The sequence below is a fragment of the Molothrus ater genome, chromosome 2 (genome assembly GCF_012460135.2).
Source record: "Molothrus ater isolate BHLD 08-10-18 breed brown headed cowbird chromosome 2, BPBGC_Mater_1.1, whole genome shotgun sequence".
Classification (NCBI taxonomy): Eukaryota; Metazoa; Chordata; class Aves; order Passeriformes; family Icteridae; genus Molothrus; species Molothrus ater.
In genome coordinates this window covers 86,944,253-86,968,555 of record NC_050479.2, presented here as the reverse complement: position 1 = coordinate 86,968,555, position 24,303 = coordinate 86,944,253, and the positions used below count along the sequence as shown (strand labels likewise).

The 24,303-nt window shown below is 44.5% G+C and overlaps 1 protein-coding gene across 1 annotated transcript in view; it reads left to right on the top strand.

Annotated features, from left to right (window-relative positions):
* Window positions 1–19,289, top strand: part of LOC118690943 (alpha-2-macroglobulin-like protein 1) — a 28,250-nt gene extending 8,961 nt beyond the window's left edge. Inside the window, exons 14-37 of the mRNA XM_036389953.2 lie at window positions 867–930; window positions 1,372–1,517; window positions 2,082–2,228; window positions 3,453–3,626; window positions 4,632–4,737; window positions 5,292–5,400; window positions 5,495–5,720; window positions 5,938–6,064; window positions 6,205–6,326; window positions 6,500–6,551; window positions 6,868–6,951; window positions 7,439–7,615; window positions 8,837–8,918; window positions 9,016–9,172; window positions 11,200–11,274; window positions 12,020–12,173; window positions 13,587–13,768; window positions 14,172–14,387; window positions 15,653–15,774; window positions 16,517–16,607; window positions 17,234–17,302; window positions 17,556–17,658; window positions 18,819–18,860; window positions 19,256–19,289. Of these exons, the coding sequence (XP_036245846.2) occupies window positions 867–930; window positions 1,372–1,517; window positions 2,082–2,228; window positions 3,453–3,626; window positions 4,632–4,737; window positions 5,292–5,400; window positions 5,495–5,720; window positions 5,938–6,064; window positions 6,205–6,326; window positions 6,500–6,551; window positions 6,868–6,951; window positions 7,439–7,615; window positions 8,837–8,918; window positions 9,016–9,172; window positions 11,200–11,274; window positions 12,020–12,173; window positions 13,587–13,768; window positions 14,172–14,387; window positions 15,653–15,774; window positions 16,517–16,607; window positions 17,234–17,302; window positions 17,556–17,658; window positions 18,819–18,860; window positions 19,256–19,281 (2,853 nt within the window). The 3' untranslated portion in view covers window positions 19,282–19,289. The remainder of the gene's footprint in view (window positions 1–866; window positions 931–1,371; window positions 1,518–2,081; window positions 2,229–3,452; window positions 3,627–4,631; window positions 4,738–5,291; window positions 5,401–5,494; window positions 5,721–5,937; window positions 6,065–6,204; window positions 6,327–6,499; window positions 6,552–6,867; window positions 6,952–7,438; window positions 7,616–8,836; window positions 8,919–9,015; window positions 9,173–11,199; window positions 11,275–12,019; window positions 12,174–13,586; window positions 13,769–14,171; window positions 14,388–15,652; window positions 15,775–16,516; window positions 16,608–17,233; window positions 17,303–17,555; window positions 17,659–18,818; window positions 18,861–19,255) is intronic.
* The last annotated feature ends 5,014 nt before the right edge of the window (window positions 19,290–24,303 follow it).

Here is a 24,303-nt window from a genome sequence, read left to right as displayed (position 1 = left end):
CAAGGTTATGCTTACTGGCATTTTACCCTTTTCTCACAGCAAAGAGATACTCAAAGGAAAGATAAAGCTACTCCTAGACAGTCAGCTTGTGACTTCTGTTCTGGCCAAACCTGTGCCTGCTTTCCAGTTCCTGGACTTGCTCCTAGCCTCCAGCTGCATTGCTTTGTAATCCATGTCTTGACTTAAGCTTGGGTGATAGATGCCTGCCATTTGCCCTACTTTCTCTTATGTCCACATGGATGGCATTGGCTGGCTAGCCTGAACTCTGCCCAGAAGGTGAGCCCCGGATGTCTATATGTGTCTGGGGCAATCTGTCTGAGAACTAAGAGGCAATCTCTGGGGCAGCTGACATTCCCCCGCCTGTGTCTTTGCAGGGAAAAGCTTGAGAGGCCCTTGCACAGGGCCTTGATGCACACCAGAGGTATGCAATAGAGTTTTCATGAAGTCCACTTTCAAGAAAGTGAGTCAAAACAAGGGTGTGACTAAAGCCTAGCTGAGAGGTTATCTCTGTCTTGGTTACTGGACTGGACTCACTCATAGGATCAAAAAGTACTGGATACTAGTAATGCAAACATCAGAGTTCACAGGGTCTTAAGAGCAGAGCTTCATAGCCCATAGCTTCAGAAGTACCTGGCTTTGCAAGCAGCCCCACCTTCTCATGGCCTAACCAACACCTCTCAAGTCCTACCCAGTTATACCATCAGCATCTCTGCTGCAGAGATGGAAATGGAAATCATGTCCTGCCAGAGGAACTTCTGGGGCAACATTTGTCAGATGCCATTCTCTCTTCTCTCTTGTGTTCTTTTCACACTCTCCTCATGCTCTTGTAATTCAGACCCTTGAGTGGCACTTCTCTTTTTCTTTAGGTGATAGCAAAAGGCAAGATCCTTTTCAGCAGAAAGAAGAAGGTGCCAATTACCCAGCATGAGAGTGAGTAAAAACATGAGAAGTGTCTCGTAACACACTCCAGAAAACTGACCACTCTCCAGTGACTCTGTCTGCAGGCGTTATTCTTATCCACAGGTGGGAAATATTGAACTGAGTTCTTAGTGGTGATCCTTCTCCTAAGACCAACAATCTCCTCTCAATTCAGAGTCTTTCTAGGCAACTGCTCCTTCTGTCTTGTCTAATTGATATAATATCCAGTCTTATGACTTTGCTGCTAACTTGTACATTTGGAGAAAACATGAGTCAAAGAAATGGCTGGTATGCTTGGTTTATTACTAATTTGTGACATTGTCTTTGTGGGGTGTTCTTATCTGCAAGGTAGAAATTATTAAGTCCCTCTTTTGATTCTTAATGTGTGTCCCACTCCAGTGAGTTGATTTGTTTGGATGTTGTCCCTCTCTTCCTTGCTGCTGCCTAGTGCAGATCTGCAGGGCTCCTTCTCATTGACTCTGCCTGTTGGCAATGACTTCCTGCCCGACATCAAGCTTCTGGTGTATGCAATCTTCTCAGACGGAGAGGTGGTGGCTGATATGGAGCAGTTTGATGTAGAAATGTGCTTTAGCCATCAGGTGAGCAGAAATTACACAAGGAGTGTGATAGCATTGCTGATGTGCTCTGATCTGTAGTTCCTGGTCCTGTTTTATCCTCATCCAAATGGTGTAAGCTGGATATATGCAAAACCAGATGCCCAAGTATTTTGGGTGGGAAACAAGACAGGTTCCTTCTCCCTGAATTCCTAGTTCTGCTCTCCACAACACCAACTGGCAAGCTTTGCTCAAGGAGTAAACCAGGTTCCCTTGAACTCTTTTTTCCCCCCATTCCCTGTTAGTGACTTGGGAACACACTGTCCCTCATATGCTCCCTAACACAGAAGAGAAACCTGTCTGCTTAGCTCCCTGTGGTGGTTCTGGATCAGAGGGTGGTGGATGTGTGGTGGTAGAGGAATTCTGGTTAGGGCTGTGTGCACTGCAGCCCCTTTAACCTTCCCAATGGATTTCCAGGATGGCTTGATTCAGCACTTCATCCCCCTTCCCTACCTTATTCAAAGTCTTTCCCTCTGCAATCCAGACATATAAGAGTCAGAGGGTCCCACTCTCCAAGGCTAAGCCCCCAGACCTTGTCTTCTTTTGCAGGTGGCACTGGAATTCTCACACAAGGAGGAGGTCCCAGGCTCACAAGTCAGACTGAACCTCATGGCTGCTCCAGGGTCCTTGTGCTCTGTGCGAGCTGTCGACAAGAGCGTCCTCCTGAAGAGCAACAAAATCCCAACAGCACACAGCGTGAGTGCAGCCTGCCCTGTCCAACTTCCTAACATCTGCCTGCCTTCTGCCTCCATGCATGGGTGGCAGGAAGCCCACAGGACATCCCAGGACAGCTGCAGTGTTAGGTGGCTGCCCTGCCATGCCCCTTCATCGGCCTCTCCTGAGCAGTTATGGGGTGATCGGTCTCTCATCCTCAGCTCTGTGCTGTGAGCCTCTGCCTGAAGGGTGGTGGATGCTACATGGCGCTGCAGGGGGAGGCAGAGAGGGCCACTTCAAGGAGATGCTGGTGCTATCTGCTTGGAGGGACAGTGCTTAGCAGCCTCCCTCACATCCACATCTCTGCTCTACCATCTTCCACCAAACTGTGAGGTTAAGCCTTTAAAATGGAATTTTGCCCTGGCAGGGTCCTCCTATCTCTCTGCCCCAACCACTGCTGAGTTAAAACCATGCAACAGATCAGTGTTTTGGAGCAGTTCTTTAGAAAACAGTAGCTAGATGAGAGCACCCAGAGCACACAGTGGCTGGTGAAAAGTGGTCAGTATTTTGTCAGCACCCAGGTGGATTCTGAGGGTTGGAGAAGGGTTGGAGGCACCTACCTTAAAGCAGCTGCGTGTTTCAGAGGAATTAATATAAAACTTGGAGTAAAAATACTGCAAAACCTGAAAATCCTAGCATAAATCCACAATGTGTACCAGAGATAAAACAGGTACATGCCTCATGCAAAGTAGTAAGTTAAATTATAGCAGTACATTGTGTTACAAAGAAGCCTCACCAAATCCAGGGGGATGCACTACACCAGTTGATAGGGCCCACAGTGTGATCTGGTGGTCCATTTCATAGGGATGCTGTCCTAGTGCAGAGCACTTGCATCATCTGCTGATGTACTTTAAATACAGGTATTTAAAGTAATAGTCTTTAAATATGTAGATCAGATGTGCCAATACCTTGTATTTAAACTGACACATTTTTATCCTAATTTTGCACCCTGGTGTTGAAAGGCTTGAACTGTCTTGCAGCCTAAAAGCTGCTTGTCTACATCCACTGCTTGGAATTATGTCCTTTAGTATATATTATCCTATATATGTCCTTTATATTATGTGCTTTAGTGTAAGCTGGGTCAGTGCCAACTTCCTCAACTGCAAAGCTCTTCAATATGGAATAGAAGGCTACAACCCAAAAGTTTGACCCATAAACGTGGTTGTTGGCCAGCTCTGTTTGAAAACCTGTGTTTTTCCATTGCAGTTGTATTATCAAATCTTCAATAACAGCTTCATGTTTGGAGGACGAGGCTTGCCTTACCGCCTGGAAGACTTTGAGGCATACCCTTGCCTGCCCCAGCAGCCCAGACCCCACAAAAAGGCTAGGATGGGTGCACCATGGTACCAAAGTGAGGCTGATGTCTATAACCTGTTTAAGGTGAGTGCCTACACCTCCTCTAAACTTTCCCAACTTTCCCCTAGTGTGTTCCAATATGCTGTCCTGAATGCCTACAAGAAGTCATCTGTTCCATGTTGTCCACTGTAGCCACACTCATTTGGGGACTATGGGGAAAGCTGAGTAAGCACAGTACAAACCACCTGATAAGAAGAAGATAATGTAAGAATGAACAAATTTACTTCAGGCTCCCATAACTACAAAGGGTGGGTGGCAAGAATACAGCAGTAACACCTGAGTACCTCACCATATTCTGACCAATCACTACTTGGCTATTATTGTATTTACAAACTGCTTTCCTCTGTGTTTCATTGAGCATCTCCTTACTTATCCTCAAGCAGTTTAAATAAAAGGAAGTCTTTCACAGTTTGGCTTTATAGCTAACTGTCAAGACAAACAACAAAATAAACTGATATGCTAACAAGCATGATAGCCAGAAAAGTGTTAACATGTCTGCTAACTGAAATGCAAGAAGTGCTGAGTGCTGCTTCTGGCAGAATGCTCTTTAATGAAATATATGCAAAATATATGAGTTGAAGCACCTCAAAATAGGAGAAGAGGGTAACAACACACTGAAAACAACCCAAAATGTCTGAATAGCATGGGTTTCTTAATTTGACTGAACTCTACTACAAAAATACAGAACCTGATTCCCTTCAAAAGTCATGTTATTGTGCTGTCTCCTAGATGATTATTCCTTAAACTGTGTGTCATTGCTAGGGTTGGGCATATGAAGTGCACATCTAGTTGAAATCTGCTTGTATGAGAAGAAATAGTTGCTCCCAGTATTCCTCAGAAACTGGTTTCCATTCCTCATGCACTGGTCAGAGTCTGAGCCACAAAGTTATGCATATAAAGAAGCAGCATTTAAAAATGTTTTACCACTGGCCACCAGCCCCCATTTGATACCCATGATCATGAGATAATTTCAACATTCCTTGTTCCCTTTTATTTATCAATGATTTACTGTCTGTACTATTTTCCCAGAAACTGCGCCTGAAAATATTTACCAACACTAGAATCAAGAAACCTATTTCCTGTGTGCTTCCAGAGTTTCATAAGAAGATATTTCTAAGAAAAAACTCTATTCTTGGTAAGGAACAGACATGTCCAACTTCTTTAGTGAAGGGTCTTCCCTCTCCCAGTTCTGGCCAGCCTGCAGCTGAGACAACTGAGCCCCATCCTGCTGTGTTTCTTGTTTGCGTATAACAGCAACAAAGCTTGTGTCCATTTCAATGGACTTGATTCACAAATCACAGGTAGAAGCTCAAATCTCCATGCTTTCTTGGTGTCCCTGTGTTCACTGTTCTTCATACAGAATGTAGTGTGCTTTCTACCAGCACTTTCACAGATTATTTAAAGGAGTGTGACTCCATTTCAGTGTGCTGTCTCCTGCTGCATCCAGACCAAATTTGGATCTGTCAGACTGAGCCTTGGGCTAAACTCTATCCAGCTCTGTCTCCCTAAAGCTCTGTTCCCCAAATATACCCCCACTGTGTCGGATTCTCATTGAAACACCAGCCCTGTCCACTCACATTCTGTGTCACAAAACATTTGTGGTTTGTGTTAGATTGCCTGTGAATGAAGAGCTAGTTTCACCTGTAGTTATATGTGCTGTTTTCTGAGGTATCACTTGCTCCCTACCAGGCAGCCAAGCTACCCATGCTGATTCTAGACCTCACTCTGATGACAAGGAGAAGCCAAAACCACGGACGCTTTTCCCAGAGACCTGGATTTGGGATTTGGTATCTGTCGGGTAGGTAACAGCCTCTGCCATCCTTCCCCAGGGACACTCCTGGAGTATTCTGACTGCTTCTAAGCATGTCCTCCTCTTCTGCTTCTTGCTGCAGGGATGACGGACAAGCATCTCTCCAAGTTGCTGTACCTGACACCATCACAGAATGGAATGCCAACACCTTCTGTGTTGCCGATATTGGCTTTGGTTTCTCACCTCTGACCTCTCTTAGGGTCTTCCAGCCATTCTTTGTGGATGTATCACTGCCATACTCTGTGATCCAAGGAGAGACTTTCAAGCTAAAAGCCACTGTCTTCAACTACCTCAAGGACTGTATCCAGGTGAGTCCCTCCAAGCGAGTTTCCCCAGTTACATGGCCTCTGTCAGAACAAAATCTTGAGCCCAAAGACAAACTCTGAGCTCCTCAGGAGCCCTTGATGCTGGTATCTGGGCCATAAAGCATAACCTTGCACTTTATCACCCAGGTATTTGCTGCTTGGTGCAGTGCCTGTTACTAACACTAACCCAATGTGTGCCTGTACATCCAACCACGCTCAGGTCCACACCACTCTCACAGAGACCCCAGAACTGAAGGTGGATTCCTGTCCAAGCTGCCAGTTCACCAGCTGCCTCTGTGCCAACGAAGCAAAAACCTTCGTGTGGAACGTGATGGCGACCAAGCTGGGTGAGGCTGGGCAGAGGGATGCGGGGCAGCTCGTGGGAGGAGGGGTGGAGTTTGCCCACGTCTGCATGTCTGGATCTAATGCTTGTACATACAGCTGTCTGCTGGAAGTGCTCAGCAACGTGTCCCTGTGCTCCCTGCAGGCAGAGTGAACGTCACTGTGAGCAGCGTGGCAGAAGAGTCACACAGTCTGTGTGCTAACAAGATTGCTGTGACACCTTTGCAAGGAGGGAGAGACGCAGTGATAAAATCTCTGCTTGTGAAGGTTGGTCACATCTCAGGGTGGAGAACCCCTGGTGACAGGGTTTGTCCCCTGGGGCAGTCAGCAAGATGCTAACAGGAAGTTTAGGCCCTTCTTGGACATCAGACCAACTTGCTAAGGCAGGGTGACTTCCTTTCCTGTCCTCCCTATCTGAACTACTCTTTCTCCATCTGCAGCCAGGAGGTGTCCTACAAGAGAAGACCCAAAATGCCTTTCTCTGTCCTGCAGGTAGGGGACAAAAATTCCTGACTGCCATTGATATGAGACCAGGATGGAAGGGACAGGGTAACTGCAAATACCCAGAGGGAGGGAATTAATCAGAGAGCAAGCACTGGTGGCACCATCCTGCCTGGGAGAACAACCACTATAATTTGTCCTTGTCAATCTTTTACCTGGCAAAATTTCCTGTATTAAGGCATGTGTTTGCAAGTCTTGGCTCCTGTGACTCGATGTCACATTATGCTTCACCTGGGTCTCCTTGGATGTTTCACTTGTACAAATAGCTTCTTCCATGGGATAAATGTCTGGGTTCTGCCTTCCTCAGATAACACCGTCTCTGAAGAATTCTCCCTGACTCTGCCTGCAGAAGTGCTGGAGGGATCTGCCCGAGTCACCTTCTCTGTGATTGGTGAGAAAGGCTTTTCCTGCTCTTGGGTCTATAGTGAAAAAAACTTGCATAAAGATTTGGCCTTATTGATGCATTGGCCCAGCTCCTAATGAGATAATTTGTAAGGGGTGTGACATTAGCCTCAGATATATTGATCAAGTTATCTTTTCCAATATTTAAGTGAACCAAAACAATCCTTGCGTATTTCCACCAATGTTGTCTTTGCAATTCCTTTCCCATCTTGATACCCACTCAGGAATGACAGCTCTCTTTACTTTTCCTCAGACCCCCTCAAGCTTCCTTTCCTCCTCCCAGAACCATGATGGCTTTCCTTTCTGTGCTGGCCTAATGTAGGAAGGGTCACCAGAAATCTCAATCATGTCTGTTCAGGAGGGACTGGCTCTTTTCTAGGATGCCAGCAGAGCCTAGGGAATGCAGCAGTCCTTTTGCTTCACACTGCTCAGTGTCTGTGCTTTTCCTTTCTCATGTCTCTCCTCTCAAATGTAAGGTGATATCATGGGTCCAGCACTCCAAAATTTAGACCAGCTGCTAGACATGCCCTTTGGCTGTGGTGAACAGAACATGGTCCAGTTTGCACCAAACATCTTCATTCTCCAGTACCTGAACAAGACTAAACAACTGGACCCAGAAATTAAGGCTATAGCACTGACATTTCTGATAATAGGTAAGCATTGTCCTTCTTCCTTCTGCTGCAAAATGAAGCGGCTAGAAATCAAGAGTGTGGGGCATAGATGTGGTGGGGAGCTGAAGGGCAGGAGTGGGAGTGACTGCCAGAGCTGTGACAAAGGAAGGCATCACAGAGAAAAGGGAAATGACTTATGGAAAGAAAAGTTTCTGAAGAAAGCACAGCTTGTCTCTGCTGGTAATTGAGGTACTAAGTCTGCTTTTTTGAGAAAGGTGTAGGTAATTAGTGATTTCCATCATTATGTGATGCCTGTTCGTTCCCTTATCAGCCCAAGGCTCACAGAAGCACCTTGTGAAAAGACGGCATCAGCTGCTATTACATGGAATAACGAGTAGCCTTTGGGAGTAAATCGGAGTTCAGTAGCTTAATGTTTCCCTGTGTTTTAGAAAATATATTTTGGGGTCATGTAAATTCTCTCCAGTATAATCTGAATTTAATATAGTGCCTATGTTCGTGTCTCATGTTGTAATGTGCCTCATATTTCAGCCTGTCAGTCTCCTTGTCTGGACAGGATTTGACTCCTTTTCTTTCCCCCTTTTTCTCTGGTATTGCAAACACGTACTGAGATCATGTTCATGTATTTGGGAGAGCGGGGTCTACCCAAGAGAATGGTAGTGGCAGAGAGGAAAAACAAAGGGTAAACACTAAGGCCATGAGGAGGGTGGAGGTAGACCAAACAGATGCAGACAGCATTCTGCCCTCAAGGTTCAAAGGCATGGCTTTGTTGCTTCCTGTACATCCCGTAAAAAAGTGTTTTGTTGAGTCCCAGCAGGGTTAGGAGGAGTGCTGAAAAGTAATTAGTGTTTCATTTGTGTCCCCTCTAGGAAAAGCCTTCCTCCTCACTCCTACCACCCTTTTTGTTCACAGCAAAGCCCCTGAGGGCTCCCTGGCACATGGGGAGCCATGAGGTGGCTGAGCATGTCACCCTTCTGCCAAACAGCAGGGCAGGAACCCACAGCACTGGCTCCAAACAGCTCCAGTAATGTAGAGCAGCCTCCTGGCCACTTCAGCAGTGCTGTGCAGCTGCTTCTGTCACACTGATGCTGTGGGGTGCAGGGGGAGCTGGGGCTGGTGTCCTTGTCTCAGCAGGTCTGACTGTAAGACTGGTGAATCCTCTTGCCGTGGAGCCATCTTCCCATGGCTGGGATACAGTTTGAGGTGCTACAGGTGCTCACAATCAGCCATGTCTTGTTGTCACAGGGTACCAGCGTCAGCTGCTCTACAAACATGACGATGGCTCCTACAGTGCCTTTGGGAAAGGTGATGAGCAGGGCAACACGTGGTGAGTGACCAGAACTGCTACTGTCACCCTAAACCCGTTGTCCTTGCTGGTTCATCTCCTGGCTGTGACCTGGGATTTCTCTGTGCCCTGGTCACAGGCTGACAGCTTTTGTAGCCAGGTCCTTTGGGCAGGCCAGCTCCCACATTCACATCGACAAGGACCACGTGCAGAGCGCTCTGCGCTGGCTGCAGAAGCACCAGCTGCCCAGTGGCTGCTTCCAGAGCGTGGGGAAGCTCTTCAACAATGACCTGAAGGTATGGCTGCCAGACATGGGAGTGGGAGCAGGAGGAACTCATGGTGACGCACGGGGTTGCTTCCTCAGCCTTTTCCACTGTGAGCTGTTGTTGGGATCTTTAGCTGGTCAGAGTGACCCCGAGAAAAGTTAGAAAGTCTCTTTTCCCAGCCTGGCACTCAAAGAAGGAGTCAGAGCTCTTCATTTCTCGATCTCAAGGTTGTTTATTGTATCTTATCTATAAAATTCTTTCTCCTGTCCTGCCAAGGTCCGCTCAGCAGGAAAGTCAGAGGCACTCTGCCTGCCCCTGGGGTGGTGTTATGTCTTTATACTTAAAACTACGTGTACAATATTTACAATAACTTTCCAATACCTATCACCTATGTTAGACAGTGAGCTTCTACTCTAAACCAATCTAAAAGTGCCAATGTCACAGCAGAAGATGGAGGCCAAGAAGAAGAAGAAGGAGAAGGGCTGGACATACCCAGATTCCTCCATCTTGCCCCCCTGAATCCCCATTCTAAAAACCCCAAAATTGACTTTTTCACCCCGTGATAAATTCACTATCATTCTACTTAATTTGTCATGGCTTGCAGATCTTCATTGAAGGTTGGTAACTTCCTCCATGGGCCACAATCAAAACCACAGACATCTTGGGCTCTGTGCCAGTGTCTCTGAGACCCCTGGCAGGGGTTTTCACTGCTCAGGACTGCCAGAGGGATATCCTGGGTCCTGACAAGCAGTAGCACAAAGCAATGTCCCCATGGCCTAGCACAGCTAAGGCATCTTCCCAGACCTGAATGAAAAACATGGCCTAAAACAGCAGTCATTTCCTCTGTGTGAGGTTTTAGACTCTGCTAGGCTTTCTTAATTTTCACTCTAGCCAAAAGACAACATAGCTAATTGTGCCAAGGCACTTCAAGGGCACAGGGAAATGAGAAATCTTTTTCTATTTTAGTGCTTGTCTAGAATATGCTGGCTGGATTCTCCCTCTTCTCATACCTTACAGTGCACAATACTCTGTGCTCTAATACAAGATTGTCTGAAGACAATTTTCAGTTGTCCTTCCACTGTCCCAAAAATATGACTCCTCCTAGAGCTTGTCATCCCCCAAATGATGCCTGCAGTGTAGCTGGAAATGCACCAAGCTCTTGGTGAACATGCCCCAGAGCTTAGGTACTGAGCAGTGCGTGTGCAGTATGGCAATACTTGGGTTCATCGCCTTTGTAAAGGTACAAATAATCCACACTGGTCAGATTACAAAATTGCCCATGTTAAATACAAGCCAAATTTCTGAAAGAAAACAGGCTGCTACATTCATAAAGCAAAGGGTTACACATTTTTTTCCTAAAATTTGAATGCAGTACAAAATAAAACCAGAGTGTACAGGTAGACTGTTCATCCTTGTCTGACTGTCATTAATTTCCCACCTTGAGCTTTCTATCTGAACAGAACTTTTTGGAATAGGTTTTGCACCTCCACCTGCCTCACACTTAAAAAGTTTCTTCTAGTCAGTGTGAATGACACTTCTTGGCATTTTAGCCCAATTTCCCCCTCTCATTTTAGATGTATTCTTGTCTCATATCTGAGGATGTAAGCAGAACTTCCCCAAGAATTAATGCCCTCTGAGATGAAAAGCAGCTCCTCAAAGCCTGTTAAACACATATTAACCTGTAGTTTCTCAAAGCCAGATGACTTATATGTAAACTTGCATAAATTCTTATTTATGGTGCAAATCCTGCATCATAAAAACTTTATTCAAGTGTACAGTGGTAACATATTTAATGAGATAAATTGCTTTACAGTTTGTTTCATGCCTTTCTATGAGAAGGGATGTCTAGGCTGTTTGAACAACATGGCTGAGACTGCCCTCAACAGCAAACTTGCAGCAAGCAGATTTTCAGCAAGTGAGCCTGGAGGGCTTTCCTGGCCAGGAATGCCCAGAAGCACATTGCTGTGCTCTCTCAGATGCAGTTTTTGGGGCTATGCAATGACAGGCAAGCAGTGGTTGGGTTTGTCCTTTCCTGATGACTGTCTGTGTGCTTGCAGGGCGGTGTGGATGACACAATCTCATTAACAGCCTATATTGCTGCTGCACTGGTGGAGCTCCATCTGGAGAGGAATGTAAGTCACACCTGAACTCCTGCAGGGCTTGGGGGCATGCTCCTCCATTCATTCTTCCCCTGGCTGGGGGCTTCAGGGACTACCCAGCGTGAGCTGGTGAAAGGTTCTGTCATTCCCACCTTGCTACACAAAATCAGGAAAATTTTATCTCGGTGAGGAGTTCTTAATATAAATGGCCTGATTTGCAGCAAAGCAGAGCACTTGCTTTTCCCAGCTCATCTCAAGGGAAACAGTTGTGTTGGAAAATAACAAAGGGTTTGCAGGGAGATGCAAGGGTTTTTGTTAAACTGATCAACAGGGCTGAAGGAGAAAAAAAAGACTACTTTTCAGGTATGCACTGTCCCCCTTCCCCCACATAAAAGCAGTGATCTTCAAGACAAGTGTAGATGGTTCTAGAAAAAAAGAAATGATATTCCAGGCTTAATGGTACATTCTAAAAACATCATACCCTTCAGGATCAGACACCCACAGCAGAGTCTCTGACAATTCTGAGCCAGCATGTTACCAGACACTTCCTACAGCTGGATTCTCCAGTGTATTAGCAATCCCTTATCCCAATAATAAGTCCAGCACACCTTTGCTTTCAACCCACAGTCAGTGATGCTTTGACCACTCTACCTCACATCTCACAGTCCTGGGAGAGATGCTAGCACTAAAGTACATCAATGATGTGTCTGAGATAGATGTTCACAACACCATGGTGTTTGGTCAGAGGAAATTCACTTGGTTTGGATTCCTTTTTCAGGACACCATGTTGGAAAATGCCTTACATTGCCTCAAGAATGTAACACTTGATGAGACAAGCCTCTATGTCAAGGCTTTGATGGCTTATGTCTTCACACTGAGTAAGGACATGGAGATGAGAAAGCTGCTCCTGGATATGGTACAGAAGGAAACTGGTAGGTTGTTGCTTTGGGGTCCTAGAGATCATGACTGTGTTGAAGGTCTGATATCTGTAGCATTTAATTGCAGTATTCTGGGAGATTTAGCTATTCACAAATACACTTTTGTGTCAGAAAATCATAATTTATTCAAACTATGACAATCTCTAGTTTTCTCAGACCCAGGAAACAATTTCTAATCAAAAGCAGCAGAGGTTATCCATGCTTAATTTGTGCAGTTAAAATGCTTATTTGTGTCATGGTGCTCCTGTAATTCTTCAGCAATTCATACATAGTACAAGAGATCTTGCAGAGCAAACTTGTTTCACCATGTCTGTTCAGCTGCTGGTCAGAACATTTACTTGAAAAATTCAAATGTTTTGACTGATTCCCCATTGCTGTGCTACTCAGCTCAGGGCCCTTGGATGGGTGGGCCTTTACTGCTGTGCTGCTGAGCTTGGTTCTTCCTTTTGTCTCATTAGCGTGGGAAAAAATATAGACTTCTGTCCTGAGTGAGGATTCCTGGGTAGGTGTTCAAAGCACCTAAGCCTATGGTTAAATATTTGATAATCTTACCTAAGCTGGTTTAAGTAAGTTCTTCCTCACATTTCCTTGTCTGGCAGTGTGGTGAACTACACTGAGGGCTGAAAAATAGCATATTAAAAAAACAAAGGGAGAGAGGATTTTTCAGCCTGACCAGCTACTAGTGCTGAGTGTTGCTCACTGCATAGCCACTCAAGCTGCCAGCTGGAACAGGAAGGAGTAGAATTGCACACATTCAGTGCAGAACTTGTTCAGAGCTGCCTCTGTGATAATACACATGGAAGAAGGAAAATACCTTCCATTGTGATAAACATAATGAAGGTTCTCTGTAGAGGACTTTAGCTAAATTCTGAAGTCTTGAGGCTGGTATTATGCAAACAAGTGAAGGTTTTTTCTGAAAACTGACTTTGAATTTAAAAGCATTTCAGGTTTTCACACTTGTACCATTGCAGAAGATTCCTACACAATTAAGCCTGGCAAAATTAGCTAAATTCTTAGCTGAATTTGGTTAGTCTCCTACTACCACTGCAGGAAAATATTCAACTGGACTCAGATGTATTCAGTGCTTGTGAGCTTGAACCTGAAATGGGAGCCCAGCTCTTGCTTAAATTGCCCTTCACTATGCACTGCATAGTGAGATGCCAGCAAAGTTGGGTAGTCTTTCTCCTCCAGTAGCCTGACAGTAATTCACCCTCAAAGACTGAGAAGTTCTGTACAAAAGGCACAAGTGATTGGAAAGATGAGTCCTAGAGCTTTTCAGCACAGGGGGTCCTGTTATTCTATACTAGGCAAATGCAGAAACAGCAAAAATGCTGAAGCTTGGAGACATAACTTTGAATATATAGGGATCTACAGTTCTTCTCTTCCACATATTTCTTCCCCCATCAGCACAGCTACTGACATCTCAATCTGCTGATGAAACGTCTTCTTCCATGATTGAGACAGTAGCCTACATCATCCTGGCTCATGTCTCCAAACCAGACTCATCATTTAATGAAGCCTCAGTGAGCAAGCTTGTGCACTGGCTCAGTGCACAAAGAAATGCCTTTGGAGGATTTGCTTCCACACAGGTAACAAACCAGGGAAAATCATGGGGGAAAATGTTGTTGTGCCTGGAGTCATGTGCACATCTCTCACGTGCATGTCACTCTAGACCCATCCTTTGCAGACAAAGGTATATGAGCCCTGTTTGGGAAAGGGAGTGCTATGGGGAAACTCTTCTCTGTGTAGTGTAACTAGGATTACCCAGGATCTCTGGCACTGCTAAGCCCAGAGCTCACAAGCTGCCTGTTCTAGGTAAGAAAAATCATCCTGCTGCCTGTGGCACAGGCCCTACCTATGCACTTAGTGGGATAGAGCCTGCCTGTGTCAGAGTGTGAATCAGGGTCATGAGGACTGTAGTTCTCTCTGCAGTCCCTGAACTGCTGTGCTGGGTTTTGTCCTGCAGCTAAGTGACTCTGACTCTCCCTCCAGGACACGGTTGTCAGCCTGCAGGCCCTCGCTCAGTATGCAGCCCTGATTCCTCAGGAGATGAGAGATGTCAAGGTGGCAGTGAAGGGAAAGGGGGCTTCTCCACTGGAGTTCCATGTGCACAGGAACAACAAGTTGGTCCTGCATCAGGCATCTCTCCCTGCAGACACAGAGAGCTACACAGTGCAAGCGACGGGCAGTGGCTGCGTTTATGTGCAGGTGCGTACGCGTGAGGAACAGAGCTCTCAGGCTTTGCCTCTGACTACTGAAGGGGGGTTTGGCTTTAAGCAGCTACTATAGCCTCAAGTTCTGAGTAGGATTTTGCCTTCTAGGCAGAATCATGTCAAACTTGAAGGTACTCAGGTGTACTTTGTTGACAGGGTTTCATGTAACCATCTCTGGTATCTCCTCAGAAATGTCTCAGCTTTGCTGTCCTATCCTACGGAGGCATGTTGTTATTAAGAAACCAGTAGATCTGAAGTCAGGAGTAATGAGACACAGAAGAGTACATGCTTTGATTTTGAATGTTTGTTGTTGGTGTCACTGCTTCAGGAGCTGGACACTTCTTACACAAAATTCTTTGGGTGTTTATCACATGCAGAGATGAGGAGTGAAGTGGTACCACAGTCTTCTTATTCCAGTACACCGACACAACTGGTCCATCAGGAGGATACATCTTATTTTTCTGGCAGTGTTGACAGTTGTTCACTTGTGAGCCATTCATCCATCAAAGAACTCAAGTCACTCCCTGTGAACACCTTTTCTGCTGGGTCACTTCTGTTCAGATGATGCCCACAGAGAATCTTATGATGCTCACAGGGAATCTGCAAGCAGTGTCTAGTCAAGGGGACACACCAATTATTAATTGCTAATGCATGTAGGAGGTAACTAGAACCATACTACACTTGCATACAGTCAATGAGCATAAGACACCTGATGAGCACGTGCTGGGGAGGCAGTCAGTCACCAGGCAGGTGGAGGAAGATTGGCCTATGCTTCTCTTTGGATGACTGTCATCCTCCTGCCTGCTAAGCTGTCTTCTTCCAATTTTTAGTTCTTCTTTCTTCAGGGATTGTAATTGTTCTGCCAGTATTTTCCTATTTATTGAGACCTAGAGCTACTGACTATTAGCATGTCAAGAGTTAACAGTTACACTTCTTTCTCCTCCTGGGGCTGTTTTAGCTAATGTGCTTCCTTGCCCCTTAACAGATAGTTTTTTTTTTTTTTTTTTTTTTTTTTTTTTTTTTTTTTAATAGGACTGAATGAGGTTTTGAATCACAGATAGTTGAGTCTCTGAGTTTTGAGTTGCATTTGACAGGTGTATCTGATGCAATGTGCTAAACAGCACATCTCTGAACAGAAAGTGCATTTGAGTCCAACTGTGTTAGCCACTGTCTACCAATCCATTAAAGCTGGATGCACAGGTAGTGCTTTACTCAGAGAAACTCTGGGGCACTTCACAGAGATGTTTTCTCCCCCACCAGACTACTTGGTACTATAACATCCCACCACCAAAAACAGAAGAGGTCTTTCTCCTGGATGTGGAAACAGTACCAAGACAATGTGATGGTGTCAGGAAAGAGTTTGACATACATGTGTCTGTCAGGTATGAGATCCTCTTTCTTCAGTGGAAAAAAGTATGAACCCAGTTGTATGACTAGAACCCCATGAAAGCCTCCTGTCTGTAGAATCACAGACACAGGATTACTTTCTTCTTCTCTGTAGATCCCAAGGAGATTGTTAACTAAGAATTAAGGCCTGGAGAAGCGTGGCAGTGCACTGGTAGTGTCTTGCACGACCACAGCAACCATCTCAGGCAGCTCAGCAGTCCCCAGAGCACCAGCAGCTGAGCTCCCATGTTGGCATCCTGGGCTGAACCAGCCCTGAGATGCATCCCCCTGTAGTGTGAAGCACTGCTGGAACTAGACAGCAGAAACTCCAGTCCCTATCCATATTTCACTTGCCTGCATACGTCTAGAGTGAGAGTCTTGATCCAAATCCTCCATGCCTTACTGTCCTTACTGAAAGAGAACAATAGCAACATTTCCACTCTCAGCCTGTAACAGCAAAGGTCATTTCTCTACCTTGGAGAGGGCAATCAGGAATAATATGGCAGGAAGCCATATTATTTCTACATTAACCATAACACATTTGCTGCACAATCTCTGTCCATATTGAGCGAGTAGATGGGGACCAATTTTTGTCCCTTTGTCCCACCAGTTAGACATGTGATATGAGCTTTCATATCACTGTAGGGCAGAGCAAAGTTTGGAAGTGTCCATTTGTATCTCCTAGAAATGCTGTGCTGCCTTCCACATCTAACCTGCTTCTCTCCTGACCTCCTTCAGATATGCAGGGGACCGTGGGACGAGTAACATGGCCCTGGCGGAGGTGGAGATGCTGTCAGGGTTCATTCCTGTTCAGAGCTCTGTGAAGGAGGTAAGACTTCCTTTGGCTTTCCTTGAGGATATCAAAATCTATTTTCCAGATGTAGCTCAGTCAGAAATATCCAAACATTTAAGAAGTGTCGTAGAACAGTAATTACAAGTGCAGATATAACAGGCTATTTCACAAGGCAATTTTCCACTTGCACAAGTGGGTTGTGCAGTTTTCATGTTCATAGTGAGGACTGCATACACAGGAAGAGGTCAGAGAGAAGATGAAAAAGCACCTAGTTAGAATCACCTGGCGTGCACTGGGCCCCTTTGCACTTACCAGTGCCATTTTTAGGGATATTCCATAAAGTGGTGTTGAATCCCATAGTGTTGTTCAATGACATGCCCCAGTGTTCCACACAATAGCTAGAGAGATCTGACATTACCTTGTACTAACCAGTTTTCCCTTTGCTACAAGTGATGACAATAGGAACATGGTCCAAGGACACTTGTACCAAAACTGAAAACTATTTTCTAAGGCTTGATGTGCTCCCAGCAATCTCAATGCCACAGAATGCAAACTTGACTAGTCCTCAGGCTAGGCTTACTAACAAATTCCAAATCTGCTGTGAAACAGGGAAGGCCAATAAGCTGATGTTAACCATGCTTATCTCTTGCCTTCCTATACAGCTGGAGAAGATACCCCTTGTGAAAAAGACTGAGATAAAACCAGACAAAATCACAATCTACTTGGAGGAGGTAAGAGGAAGACCACAGGGAACTGCCCATTCATGTAGTAGCAACTGAAGTACTTTGCATGGGGACTTTTGCAGATAAGAAATACAAATCTCTAGGCTGGTCAAGCAGGCTAAACTTATCACAGAAGAGGAAGAGGGTGGAAGAACCTGGAAAGGTAGAAAAAAACCCCTTTGATGCAGAAGGAGTAAAGTTAGTATGTAGGTGATTTTGAGATGATCAGTGCATTTCTACTCACTTCCATTCTTCTCTCCAGCTGGGTGAGAGTTCCCTGAAGCTTAACATCTCAGTGGAACAAGATGTTGAAGTGCAGAATCTAAAAGCTGCAACAGTGCATGTCTATGACTACTATAAGCCAGGTGAGATTTCACTGACATTGGTGTAAAGTAACTATTCTACCCCCCACTCAGACATAATTATGGCTGTGACCCTAATTCCCTTCAACCCCCTTATTCCAGTGCATGTCCTCCTGCAATTTCAAACTTGGGTTTCCTCTGTACAAAATTTCAATATTCAGGTACCCAGTGGCTTAGAAAAGTTCTTGAGACAAGGCTGCCTGGCACTAGGATTATGATGTGGGGTGTTATGTGTTCCATGACTATGTTTTTTTCATCTCGCTTCAATATAGAAGACTTCTCTCACAATTTGCCATGAGTTCTCCAGCTTTTAAGCTTTCTTGAGAACACTTAGGCACTTACTGAAAATCAGTATTACGTAGTGCTACCCTGATCCACTAGAAGGCAGAATTTAGTTGTATGCATTTCATGTAAAGTGTAGTAATCCTACAATCCATTGTGTCCTGCCATGTCTCAGAGGAAAATAGAAAATAATTTGCTACCCTTTAAAGCTCTAAATGAATTATTAACACAGAGAAGAGAGATTTTGATTATATTTTGAGTCTTTCTGATTATCTGTGCTCAGTATGAGACAAAACAGCAGATGGAACATTAAGAATTATTTTTTTAAAAAAATTTGAGAGCAAAATGGAAAAACTGCCACTGGAGATTTCAAAAGCAGCACTATGTGTCATATACTAAATTCCATTCTTGTTCCCCTTTCCACCGTGGCAAGAAAAGGACACTTTTTAATCCAGCTATTACAGAGCTAAATATTGACACCTAATATGCTCTCCCTCTGCTATTTCATCCTGTACAAGAATTTTTGTGCTTAGTACATACAATTTAAAGAGTGTTATCTGACATGAAAATACTAATTATCACTAAATAAGCCAGGCTATCAGGACATGCTGTGGAAAGGTTTTTTATTTACAAAAGATGTCCTTGCATTAGAAGGTATCACAGTGCACAAGGTGATCTTTTACAGCTGTGTGGGATACATGTTGTGGGGACAGATTGCTGGCCTGACCCACTAGAGACATTTCTTTGTTCCTGCATTCACAGTCTGCGAAATGAAGAATTAAGGCAGTGGGTTGGTTGTGCTACTGAAAAAGAAGTTTGGCACTACCATGCCATGCAGTCCTGCAGCTCACCACCCTGTCCCTCCCCTCTTGTTTCTACAGATGAACGCTCGGCAAGAGAATATGCTTTCCCCTGCAGTTCAGGTTAGTGCTAACAGGCTTCCAGCTGGGACAGGGCAGAGGACTGGTGGTAAGCAGGCAAAGCATCCCACCTCTGCTCTGCATTTTATCCTGTCATGTGATGTAGAGCCTTCTTGGAATGCAGGTTGAATTGGGATCTACTTACTGGTTGTGGGCACAGTTTCTAGCCCAGGTATTAATCTCATTGAGGCTTGAGCATACCCTGGGAGGTTAAAATGATCTCTTTTTATTTTATTTCCATGCAGTCCTCACAGCATCCTAAGTCTAAGTACAACTGGAAATGCCTATGTCAATGATAAAAAGATATTGCAACTCATCCAATAAGAGTCTCTTAGTCCACAGACACCTTCCTAAAAATTCATCAGGCACTTTTAATTTTCTTTCCTTTCTTTCTACAGATACCTCAAAGCAGGTTTCCTCCTAGTATGCTCTGACTCTGCAACCTGAGTTTTCTGCCTGCGTAGAGGGAAAACTTCATTGCTCCAGCTCTTCCCTTCCCTGCTGTGTTGGAAACACCCTATTTCCTTTGCCCTATGTTTCTATGTGAAAAGTGGCTTAATACACATTAGTTTGGAAGCAGGTGAAATAAAGTATGTGGAACCTGGAAAGAAGGCAGTGACTTGACAGTTGAAGACTTCAGTGCATGAAAAAGAGAGAAACACTGTGCATGTTGTGGTTACATACTTTGCATTTGGTCACCATAGTGATTTAAATCTCTCTCATCCCCAAGTCCCATCTCTGAGCTCCCTTTTCAATTCAATTAACTCAATAGTTGATCTGCAACCATGAAAAAAAAACCAAACTCATTTTTAACCCTGATGTGGTTTACTACCTGATCCTCTGAGTCATTTTTCTGTCATCCTCTGAGTCATTTTTTACAATTGAAGAGTAGGAACAGGCAAGGGAATGCTAAGGAAGAAATACTTTACCAGTTCATTCAGACAGAAAAGAGCTGTACAGCAGTCTTATGAAGGGAGAGCATGAAACCAAAATAACACTCACTACACATTCACTGCATATTTAGACTCTGACAACACCTAGTCCCATCCTGTCAAGACATTAACCCCAATGACTAATCCTTACCTGTGGCACTACTTAAAAAAGACAACAATCTGAGGAATTTCAGGATGCAGCACATGCAACAAGACAACAGAGTGTATGCAGATGGCCCAGACGGAATTGCAGTGCCATTAGGGAGATAGCACTCATAAAAAGGGGGATACTGAATAAGAAAAAATGGGTACTAGTTTCACAGAACTGATTGCCAAAAGATAAATTACCACGACAGTCATACCAAAAATGTATTAAGGTATGAAGAAAGGTATGAAGTCAACAAGCCCAGGGGCAATGGAAAAGAAGTGAGCAAGATAAGCTGAGAATTTGGGAAGTGATGAGCCTCTAAACAGGAAGTACTTTGGGAGAAAAAAAAGGGAAAAAAGGAACATGAAGTGAAGCAGGTCTGTGACAAGGATTGCTTGGGTTATCCCTGTGTAGTAGCCCTTTGCCTGATAAACACAGCTTGCAAAAGGGCAGCAAATATTCTTTTGTTTTCTCTGACCATTCAGAACAATTGGTCCATAAAGTGAGCAGAGCCAGCCCTTCCACATAGGGACAAAAGGAAAACAAAAGTCTCACAGCAGTGCTTAACAAGCATTTAGAGGAGGTAGAAAACCTGAGGAACCAAGTGATACATTCTCTGGACAGCTGATGCAAAAAGCAGATAGGGTTGAGTTCAAGGAAGCAAAAATATGAAGGGACAAACCTCCAAGGATTGTTCCCCTAGCATTGTCCCTTCCCAAGACATGGTAGGAGTCAACAGAGACTGTTCAATGGTGCTCTGCAAAGGGAGCAAAGTGAGACCTGTTGCCTGTCCTGGTTGCCTTCTTGGCAAGTCTCTTCCTCTGGATATTTGGGCTGGACTGGAAGAGCTTTGGGATTAAAGCCCTCCGATCTGTTGAACTTCAAATAAGAATGTTGTAAATAAAACCTGAAGTCTGTAACCCAGCATGCTCACTGTGTCCGTGAGCCAGGCTCTCCCATCTCTAAATGGACATGTGCCAAGGATCTGCTTTACAGTTCATGGGATCAGATTGCCATGAAATTAGATCCTGATAGAAGCAGCCCACCAAGATTCCTCTGCTTCTGAAGATAGGATATCTTGGCACCTTGTACCTGCCTGGGGCAGATAAGTGAGAAAAACAAGTGTGTGAAATATGAATACAAACAGATATTTCCAGGCTGTGGTTTCAAATCAGATAGATGTTATTCAGCTGCAGATGAGGGGTTGAGGAAGCTGGCAAACCAGAGAACTAGAAAAAAGCTGCTGTGTGGCAAGCTCCCATAAGATAGGAAATGTACAGCAGAAGTCAGTGAGCTTTTTGCCTCTTGAATTAACTATTAGGGAATGCAATAAGTGGCTAGTCTGTGCTGGATGGACAATCTGATGCTTGCTCAGTTCTGTGGCTGTTGAAAAGTACTCTCTGTCCTTGGTGACATCCATAGGAAATACCTTCCAGGGCAAGAAAGGAACCCTTGTAATGTGTAAGCAAAGGTAGGGCTGGTGGCCAGGAGAGTTAATTCCACCACCTCACTACAAGCAGCTGTGTGGATCTTGGTTGCCCAAGTAGTCTGGAGGTAACTGGGAAATTTCCTGCAAAGTTTTGCTGCTTTAATCTGTGAAAAAAGAAGGTCCAGAAGAGCATAGTGCAGGCAGGAGCTAACAGGCATTCTGGTCACCAGCATCTCAGACAGCAAGGGATTTTTCTGCAAAGAGAGGCTTTTAAAATGAGTGGGAAGTAGGCTCCTTGAAAGGAGGATGACTGTAAGCACACAAGATGGCCCCAGATGGATTCTGGCCTTGTTAGGGCACTATTATAAAAATAAATGGCATATTAAAAATCTGTACATGATTTTGAAAGTAGTCTGTACAATGACCAGTCCACTACAAGAGACAGGGTGTTCCTTCTGAGGTACCTGAAGGTGATGGTCTCACTTCTAGGCTGAAGTGAATAAATGGGCGTGGGAAAGGGAAAGAAGATAAATGCAGTTACATAGACTACATGTCTGTTTATATGCCTATACTATAAGAATCTATACGGCACAGTATGCAGGCTCATGCTTATGCTATGTGCTGTTTATACAGATGTTTATATGCTGTTTATACAGATGTTTATATGCTGTTTATATGCAGGCTCATGCTTATGCTATGTGCTGCTTATTCACCTGTGTATAAGGTTCATTTACTGCCACTGTGTTCCTGATAAACTAGAAAAAAACCCGTGAGCTCGGAAGGTGCACTTTTCCTGCAGGGCCACTGAGTGTCACCATCACTCCGTGGCTTGCTCTGCAAGATGCCGTTTCTCCAGGGAATAAATCTCCGTTTCTAAAACGGGCTGGAATGGAGGGAAAAAAAAATCATCGGAATGAAAATGGGCTGCTTCTTCCTTTTCTCTGGAGCTCGGAAGAGCTGCACCTGAACCGTGAGCTATCTACGCAATGAATTCTGCCTTATGTGTAGGCAAAGCATTTGACAGGTTTCCAGCCAGACCCTCTAAACCATCTTACAATCTGCAGCATGATCCTCAGTGACAACAATTATGGGACTGAACAAGTGCTTTATCAGGAGACACTAAAAAGGCTGGGATCTCACCATTTGGGAAGCAGAATGAACAGAATAGATATCGACCAGGTGCACTTGCTTTCCCTGAAACTATTAAGGGCAGCTGAACCTGGTGGACTGAAAGATCCAGTGGCTTCCTTTTTTCCTGGGTCAGTGGAGGTGAGTGAGAGCTTTCTTGTTTCACACCCCAGCAGTAGCAGAGTGGTGTGCAAGTCCACAAAAGACATGTACACATAGGTTAACTCTGACAGGAGACAATACTTCAGAGACACCCACATCAGCACAGTGTCACTGGCCTGATCCTGTTCCTAGCATTTTCATAGATGTCAGGTTTTTGGCCCTATAAACCTTTCATCCTACTTGCTGACTAACAGACCACAAAACAAAGAGCACAATAATACAGGAAACAATTAAAATAATTTATTAAAAATGTAATGCAGGCTCCCGTGATCAGATACCTTGTGCACACAAACATACTGATTGCATTTGACTGGCTTTGTTTATACCTACCTTCTCTCCATTTGATCCACCTTGATCCCTCCATTTCCCTGCCTGTGATTTTTATCCCAAGCATACCAGTGCAGTTTTGAAAACCCTAAAATTCTCTTTATCAGTTCCAACATCCTCCCACAGCTGCTAACTACTCCCCCTCTTAAGTCCTAAAGCCTCTTTATTGCAGTATTTTCCCCTAGTCGTATTGCAGTAACTGCCCTTCGTTTGCATACATTCCAGAGAGTTTCCTCCTTTGAATCCACTTCAGTGGGTTTTGCAAGTGGGACAAATGGCTTAGTCGTTCATCCAGTTGTTGGGGCTTTTAGGCGTGGTTGATTCCCGGGGATTACTGTTTGCAGGGTTTCCTGCCTTGTCATTGTTTCTTTGTTCACTGTCTGACCTTTTGTTTTGAATAACCTTAAATATCTCCTTGAAAATCAGCCAGACAGTTTTCCATCTGAATTGGAAAAGAACCCTCAGCATTTAGAGCAAGTATGTTTGGTAATAGCCCAAATGCTCTCCTGTACGGTGTGTTTTGCTGATTTTTAGGCAGCAGCAAATATTATTCTGTGATTCTAAGTAAATGGGAATTGACTGCAATTCATAATGGGAATTTTTTTCCTGTGAACTGATTGCCCAGCACTGTCATTACAGAGCCAGATGCAACTTTCTTGCAACATGAAGCTCAAAGATGCCATTTGCAGGAGTGTCTAGTGGTGCTTATAGCTTCAGTGGTGTTTGAGCTTCTGCCCCTTGTACACGTAGATGGAACGTGACTCATTCTGTTTGTCTTTTGCTGCATCCCACTTGTCCTTGGTGCACGTGATGGCATTCTGAAGGGAAACTCACCAGCTCTCATCAAGATGAGTCACTGGTCTGACCCGATGGGCATTTATTTTCTTAGAAACAAATATGTTGATTGTAAAATCATAGAATGCTTTGGGTTGGAAGGGACACTAAAGATCATCTAGTTCCAAACCAACAGGACATGGACAGGGACACCATCCACTAGACTGGGTTGATCAAAGTTGTTTCTCACACATACAACCTGAACTCGAACACTTCCAGGAGTGGGGCATACACAGCTTCTCTTGGCAACCTGTGCCAGTGCCTCACCATCCTACAAGAAAGAATTTCTTCCTAATAATTAATCTAAACCTGCTCTTCTTCATTTTGGAGCCATTGCCCCTTGTCCTGTCACTGCATGCATACATACGTCCTCTCCACTTACCATCTAAAGATGACAACATTACAGTTAAAAATTCGTAAATTTGCCTTAATCAATCACTCATACCCTAAACCAGGCAACTGACAGGCAACAAACTGATGCTCTTT